This window comes from Euphorbia lathyris, chromosome 8, assembly GCF_963576675.1.
Source record: "Euphorbia lathyris chromosome 8, ddEupLath1.1, whole genome shotgun sequence".
NCBI classification, from domain to species: domain Eukaryota; kingdom Viridiplantae; phylum Streptophyta; class Magnoliopsida; order Malpighiales; family Euphorbiaceae; genus Euphorbia; species Euphorbia lathyris.
Genome location: NC_088917.1, coordinates 34,705,449 through 34,713,709, shown reverse-complemented (window position 1 = coordinate 34,713,709; position 8,261 = coordinate 34,705,449). Strand labels below are relative to the sequence as shown.

The window sequence follows — 8,261 nt, the reverse complement described above, 5'->3', positions numbered from 1 at the left end:
TGTTCGTGCGACTCTGAACCTCCTATTTAAGTGCTCATACTTGAATCAAGCAATGCCCTTTGAATAACTAACAACTCCTAATATTATCTTGGGTTCAAGACTCGAATACGGGTCAGTTTAGGATGTCATTTTATATTCTATGTGATTACATTTGATATTAGTGCATCATTGTTTTATTAGTTATGATATTAAACATAATAAAAATGTTAATTGTTGTTATATTGGGTCAAGTCTAATAACGTCTCTTGAAATTTTTTACATTCGAAGAATTGTTTTCTTAGTCTGGATGTTTGAGGTCTACATGCATAATGACTAATAGATCAACCTCTCTCTCTCTCTCATCTCAAATGTGCCTGTTAAAGCTGATGGGATTGTAGGAGTGATAAGTTCTGACAAAATAATTCGAAATTATATTTACTAGACAACATGATTGATACAACATACAGATAACAAGTTTTTGATGCGATAATCCGAATCTTCACCACCTTAATTTAGGGAAGTGCTCCAATTCTCAGGAAAAGATATTCAGAAGCTACATAAACCTATAACTAGTATGACTGAAACTAAAGGAGGAGCTCTGAGTTCCTCTATTAACATACATTCTTTTCATTTATAGGCAAAAACAGGAAGCATAGAAAGGGCAGATTAAAACAGAAAATACCCAACAAAATTCTAGTTAAATAAATAATACAGTTAGTGATGGATTTTGTCAGAGGTAGTAGACACACAGTGTTGTAAATCAGCCACAGAGAATGAACGCCAGGGACTATAATCTAGAGAAGTCAGGTTATGATGAGAAGCCCCCGATCTTGGATGCAGAGGCGGAAGATGCGGTGGAGACTTAGAATTTGAGGAATCATCGCTTGTGCTACTCATAATACTCTCGGAACTGCTCATCGCAACTGCTAATGCCAATGTACTTTTGCTTGAACTAATTGGTCTCTTTGATATCCCTCCACCATTACTTCGAAGAGGAAAACTTCTATTCTTTTCCACCACATGGCTGAAAGCAAGTAAGTTTCTACGTTTCCTCGTGTATGCATTCTCTGCTTTTGCAATTTCTTTAATCGAGGATGAAGATGATGCCTCTGCTAGACTCGTGAACGACTTTGATTTTCCGTTATAAAACATTGAAATCCCCTTCCTGCAAAACCCCCAATTTAACAAATTGAATTCTCAATCCAATTCTGAAAAAATTAATTAGGATTACATCTACATGCATGAAAGGAAATTGTTTGTACCTCATCGGTAAAGCCAACTCTAAAGAATCCATAGAATCAAGAGTCCTTTTGAAATTACTTTGGACTTCATTTTCATCCTCGCCATCCGATGACTCTCCTTGGGACAGATCGCTGTTCTTCCCAATGGACGAACACGACGAAGATGTGCTACATTCATTCACGTCCTCCTCGCTCCTGTCAACCGGCGAGTCGAATATCGCGGAATTAGGTAGAAAGGAAAGGCCGGCGGCGGCCGTGTATCTTGAAGGTTGGATCTCGGTGATCCGAGAACTATAGTCTAACGCTATCGACATAATAAAAGGCAGAATTGAGAAATTGAGAAATTGAGAGAGAAAAAAGAAGAAATCGAAGAAACGGAGAAGAAAAAGGGGAATGAGATTGACAGAGAAAGTGTAGGTTTGGAATTGATATACAAGCAAACGTTTACATACAGCAGACCAGACCAGACAGTTTTTCGGAGAGAGAAAACATTTTTCTTATTTTTTTAATTATCAGATAGACATTCAACCTTATCCTCATCCACGACTATTGTTAGAATATTCCTTAATTTTGTTTTTCTAAATTAGAGTTATGATCCCCTACTTCCACACCTACACTTTCCGATATGCACCATTCAACACATTAAATTGGTGTATTAATTAAAAAATTTATCAATGAAACGAGTGTTTGTAGCATATATTTACGTTTAAAAAATAAATTCATTCAATAAACTAAATTTATGTGCTAATTAAATGGATTTACTTTGGCAATTCATCAATCACAGTAGTTTTTTTTTCGAAATAATCAATCAGAGTAGTTAATTCTCTAATATTATGGTTTTCTTTTTTCCGGTATAACCTAAAGCACATTTTAATATTATTATTATCAAATTCCTTATAGTTTTACACACAAATTTCACCCGGTTACGTACAGTACTAGTGTTCAGCTGGACTCTAAATAATCAAATGAATTAAATTTCAAAAATCTAAATCTAATGGTGGTCATTCAGAATCCAAGTAAGTATTGATATATTTCACAATATTGAGTTTATAATATATATTTTAAATAATATATATTTAATTTGAAGAAAATTTTCAACAATAAATTTGAATATAAAACACAGTCAGTCTTTAAAAAATAACAGTTACATAGTCAAGTTAAGTGGATTATTATTGATGTTGCTATTTACCGCTCCCAAATTACTAATTACCGCTCTTTATCGAACAATTTTGCCATTTTCATTTTTTTTCCTCAAAACTGAAAATATATATTTTTTGAGAGAATTTTTTGGTTTTACCCTAGGCGGGCAAAATATCCGCCTGACTAATGGCCAGGCGGGCAAAATTTCCGCGGGCGGATATTTTGCCCGTCTAGGGTAAAAAAAGTTTTTGACCCCAAAATGTAAAATCGTCATAAAAAATATGCATTATTTTCATGATTTTTGTGATAAAAAAACGTAAATTTTAATGTTCCGACTTGTAAGCATCCATTTTCGGGATTCACGGGTTGTCACGCATCAATTATTTTCTTAATTTCAATTATAGCGCAAATTACCATTGAGTTATTTTAGTTAAAAAAATAAAACTATATCGTATTATCGGTCACACAACTCTTACACTAAAATTATTCAGGAGGAGATGTGACAATATCACAAACTAAATGCAAATTGGAATAAAAGTTCTCCATATCTTAATGTTATGCAAGACTGGTTAACGAAAGCTCTAACTCTTAAAGCACTCAACCATTTTTATAAATTTAATTATAGCTTGTCCATAATGATTTTTGACTTTCAATCTAGTATGAAATTAACAAGCGCTTAACATTGATAAATGTTAGGTTTAAAGTCGTACTGTTTTGTATGTAAAGACTAAATTTACTTTCTCGCAATAACTATATGAATAATTTTTAATTTATTCCTATTATTATTATCAAGAGAGAAATTGTGAAATGAATTTTGGAGAGTTCCTATTATTTATTGTTGTTAATAGACGGTGGTAGAAGAAAAGATAATATGTATTATTATTGTTGATTTTCAATTCGTTTTAACAAGTTATATTTTTATTTTTGAATATAGACATCTATAATAATTATTTATGGAAATAATTTTTAATAATTAAGATTTCAATAATTATTATATCGTAATTGAAATAAATTTTGAATTTAAAAAGAAAAAATAAATTCTGGATTGGAGGTCCTTTAAAATGGGAGATCTAAGTAGATGCTAGACCAACTTCTTCTAGAGACGTCTTGTATATATACAAATATCTTTTATCTTATTTGGATGGATTCAAATTTTACTAAAATTACTCCAAATTTTTTCTAAAATTTTATAAAAAAATCACATATTTTTTTGTCAATTAAAAATATTTTTTAAATTTTCTGACCAGTGCATGGAAGGACATTGCTACGGATTTTGTCTTCTGGGTCATTATGGTGGCTGGTTTATTTTTATTTTATTTTTTGTAAATTTTCTGATTTTTATTTGATTTCTAGATGAGCAAAATGTTTGTTTGTTATTTTTTTCAAATATTAAAAAAGCATTTTAAAATTTCAAAAAATAGATTCATTTTTTATTTTATTTAGTTCTAGTTAAAGCCTAGCAAAGGACTCGGAGTTTAACCACGGGATTGTGGTAGAGTGGTAAAGGCTCCTCCTCCTTAATCAAAGGTCCAGGGTTCGATCCTCGCCTTTGAGAATGGAAAGAATTTCCGTGGCCAGCAGTCTCACCCATAGAGGTGCAAACCATCTGCGAAAGTGAATAGCCACTACTATCGGTGGTAGATACACTTACGAACCAAAATAAGGACTCGGAGTTTGATGAAAATAAACCTTAAAAATTGTATAATTATATTTAAAAAATACTACTAGTATATAAAAAGAAATTCATAATATTTTTCAATAAAAGTATTATTTGTTCCTTTATTTTAGTTATTGAAGTATATGTACATTTTATTTAGAGTAATTAATTTATTAGTCCCTATATTTTAATAAAACATACTATTTAGTCCCTAATATTTTTCTCGATGAATTGTTTAGTCCTTAACGTTTTTCTCGGTGAACTGTTTAGTCCCTGCCGTTAGATTCTCATGAAAATTTTGTTAACATTTTTCTAGAGGAACTGTTTAGTCCTTAACGTTTTTCTCGGTGAACTGTTTAGTCTCTGCCGTTAGATTCTCATGAAAATTCTGTTAGTCAATTTGGATTTGCGTTCTTCTTTTCCTTTATTTTCCTTTCCTTTCAACTTTGAGTGTTCTTCACCTTGATTTTCTTCTTAATCGTTCAAATTCGTACGCATTGGGTCTGTTCTTTTTCTTATTCTCCATACAAATAGCTTCTTCTTCTAAATTGAATTTTCTATTCTGAAATTTGAAGGTAAATAATAAAGGGTAATTTAGTCATTTTCGAATTCATAAACGATAAAAAATCTAACAAATAGACGGAATGACTAAACAGTTCACTGAGAAAAAAGTTAGAAATCTTATCATGTGTTTTTGAAAATACAGAGACCAATATGTTTTGTTAAAGTATAATCTAATAAATTAATTACTCTTTTATTTATTATAGAAAATGAAGAAAAAGAAAATGTAGAGGAATTTAAGGACAAAAAAGAGAAGCATTTATGGAAATGGAAACACGTGTTGGGATGAGAGAGAAAGGGATATTAATATTATCCATTGACGTGTAATAGATGAAAGTCTATTTCGGGTGTAGTGAGTCTTATCCATATCTAAATGGGTCCCACTTCTCAATATTTGATAAGATCTTGGTCTCTCTCTCTACCTAATCATTATTTTCCGCATCCCTCTTTATCTTCATTTATGGGATTTAGCTGTGAAGTTTATTTATATATTTATACTCTTCAATTTGACGAGTTATATTTATTGGTATTTTTAATTTTTTTTAAATAATCTATTACTTATTTATAAATATTTATATGTTAAAACCTATTACATATTTATAGTTTTAAAAACCTATCCTATGTTTAAAGTTGGCTCACTCAAAGCTTCTGTACACAAAATTATTAATCTGTCAGTTTTGACAGACGAGATCGTTGTACGTGCTATAGAAAAAAGAAAAACATATTAATTCGTTCTATATGTTACTTCATATGTCAAAAATGACACATCAACAATTTTATGTACAGAAAGTCTGAATGAACTAGTTTTAAGTGTGTGATAGGTTTTTAAAACCAACTATAAATATGTAATAGGTTATTTAAAAAATCCAAAATACCAATAAACAAAACTTTGTAAATATGCATTAACACTTCATTCTTTTAGTATTATCTTTTAATTGAGAAAATTATCAATTTTCTTTTTCTAAATGTATTTTGATCAAGGGAAATATGATTTTATTTGCGCAGAAGCTAGATTCCGATTATTCATTATTATTTTTAGGTATATTAAAATATTTTTGATAAAGATTTAAATAATTATAAAATTTAGGTTTAATAAATCTAAATCTATTTGACTATAGTTTATTTATAATGAAAATAGTAAGGTTTACTTTGTAAAAAACATAGCCTAATCTGATGGCATGAATACAACGTTTGTAGCACAAGTAACAATTGCTAATAAATGTGATCGGCCTACTTATCAAAATTTTAATCGCTTTTGATTTAGATAAGATATCAATAATGCTTTAATTTGAATTTTAAATGCCTTGTTTAAAGACAGATTTTGGAAACCCAAATGAGCTATCATCATTAGTGGGGCATATTCTTTTATATTGTCCATCCAGAGTATTTAAATGGTCATTTGATAAGAGAAGAAGCACCCCTTTTTTCCTTCTAATAATAAAGATAAAATAATTCTATTACCACGAGATTGTGACCTGTTTTTTTTTTTTTTTTTTTTATGAATATTGTGACCTGTTTCACAATTAGCTACAATTGATTACTTTTTATTTAGCTGATTTAATTATCGGATTATATGAACTTCTTAGATAAAATTTAGTTGATTAGTAATAGTTATTTGTGTAAAATGATAAATAAAGATATAGTAAACCATTTATTTGAGATTAAAGAGTATTGGATGTCCATAAAAAAGATGGAGTAATAATATAATTGAAAAAGCTAATAAATAGAACCCTTTCAAAATTATCTTTTTAGATCCAATAATCTCTTTCAAACCTCTCTTTCCCATCACCACTATTAGAGGCTTGACTAGTCAAAACCTCTAAAATGACTCAAATTTCTAACTTTACTCCAAACATCTATTTACCAAATAGAGTCTATAAGTGCCTTTTTGGAGTGAGATCTTTAATTTAGGAGTGGAAATTCCTAATCTGAATAAGAGCATTTCTAATTGTTCATAGCCACAATCACCCAATGATACATAGGGATGTAAACGGGGGGCGGGGATTGGAATTCCCATCCTGTTCCCGAACTAAATGGGGAATCCACATACTCGCCCCGCGAAACAAACAGGGACAAAATTCATCCCGTCCCCGTTCCATGGGGAATTCCTGACCTCGCGGGTATCCCCGTTTACCCATTTGAAGTTTAAAAGAATATATGAAAACAAATAAATGAAAAGAATAGAAAAAAAGGAAAGAAAATAAGAGAATATGATGAACAAATAGATATAGAGTGAAATAGAGGTAAAACATTTGAATCAAATTAATTATAGGTTCAAGTTTTTCTATGCGTATTTTTTATTTTCTATGATTAATAATATGTTATCGGGGATTAAACGGGTAATTCGTCGGGAATTCTCGCGGGGCATAATACGGGACGGGTTCGGGGATCCCCGTGGGGCGGGGATACCCTTTCCCATCCCCACCACGTCCCCGCTAACGAGGCACATATTAGTCTCCGTCCACGCCCCATAATAAAACGGGGTGGGCCACATCGAGGACGGGTAATCCCCGCCCCATTTACATCCGTAATGATACGATAGTATTTGAATGGGCCCTGAATGTTTGGACTTCAGTTTAGACCTGAGTCCAACATTTAGGTCTAGGCCTATGAATACACACATTCGGATGTTGAATAAATTAATAAGGCCTCTTTGGGAGAAGCCTAAAGGGATACGTGGAACAATGACCACTCCGGATCCCAAAGGCACGTTCCCCAATTCGTATTAAACACAAAATGAAAAGATAGGGTCCGAAGACCAATCAAGCATTGTCACGTGTCCATGTACATACTTTATTGCGTATAAATAGCTTGAGAATCAGAGCTACATGTATATAACCATACCAATTCTCTCTCTCCTATTCAATTGTGTTCAAGTTAACTTTGTAATTCCTCTAGTACTTAATTGACTTTAGCATCAGAGAGGGTTCGCCAGAACTCCGGTCCCTTTTCTAACGATTGTTGTCTTTTTAGGTCATCAGAGATGGTTGAGAGTTACATTTCAGAAAGGAAGAAATCATTTGGTGTGGTGAACGTGGATGCTTTTCGTAAAAGATGGTTCATGTTCAGATTTCAGTCGTTCATCCTGTAGCCCAACCAACAGTTCAATCTACAGTTCAACCGGCGATTCAGCTTAACCAAAGAGTTGAAGATATTCCAAGTACTTCGGCTACATTTCATCATGGCTTAGTTGATTCCCATAATCATCTGATATCACCACTGCTTGTTACTCCAACTTTGGACCAGAGGATTGATGCTTGTTTGGGATCTTTGGATCTTAAACAACGAATCTTTGTGGATGGTTTAACAAGGCAGTTGATCTACAATATGAGATATGTTCAAGAATCAATGAACATCCTTCGATCTGAGCATGCTACACATATGGAAGTTATACGTTTGCAGTTAAAGGAAGCAAAGGATGCTGGCAGATATGGTGAAAGAAGAGGGTCAGTCGCCTATTATAATGGACATCATGTCACTCAAACATGTCCTAGGAAGCATGGGTTTTCCGAAGAATCTCAACCAGAGGTACTTAGAGGAAGATCAAAGGAAAGGCCTAAAAGTCCTTTACATCGAAGGCGCCACCATTCGCCTTCACCCGTCAAGCACGTTCCAAAGCTAGAAGGACCCAAGTCCCCGAAGCGGCGTATGAGCGTTTGTCATGATTCTACTGAATCCCTGAT

At 32.5% G+C, this 8,261-nt stretch overlaps 1 protein-coding gene across 1 annotated transcript; it reads right to left on the bottom strand.

Moving 5' to 3' along the window:
- Positions 1–385: 385 nt before the first annotated feature.
- On the bottom strand, positions 386–1,688 carry LOC136203898 (protein OXIDATIVE STRESS 3 LIKE 1). Its single transcript, XM_065995124.1, has 2 exons — positions 1,242–1,688; positions 386–1,144 (listed from the first exon to the last, which is right to left on the bottom strand). The coding sequence occupies exons 1-2, from the start codon at positions 1,532–1,534 to the stop codon at positions 694–696; spliced, it is 744 nt and encodes a 247-aa protein (XP_065851196.1). The 5' UTR covers positions 1,535–1,688; the 3' UTR covers positions 386–693.
- Positions 1,689–8,261: the final 6,573 nt, after the last annotated feature.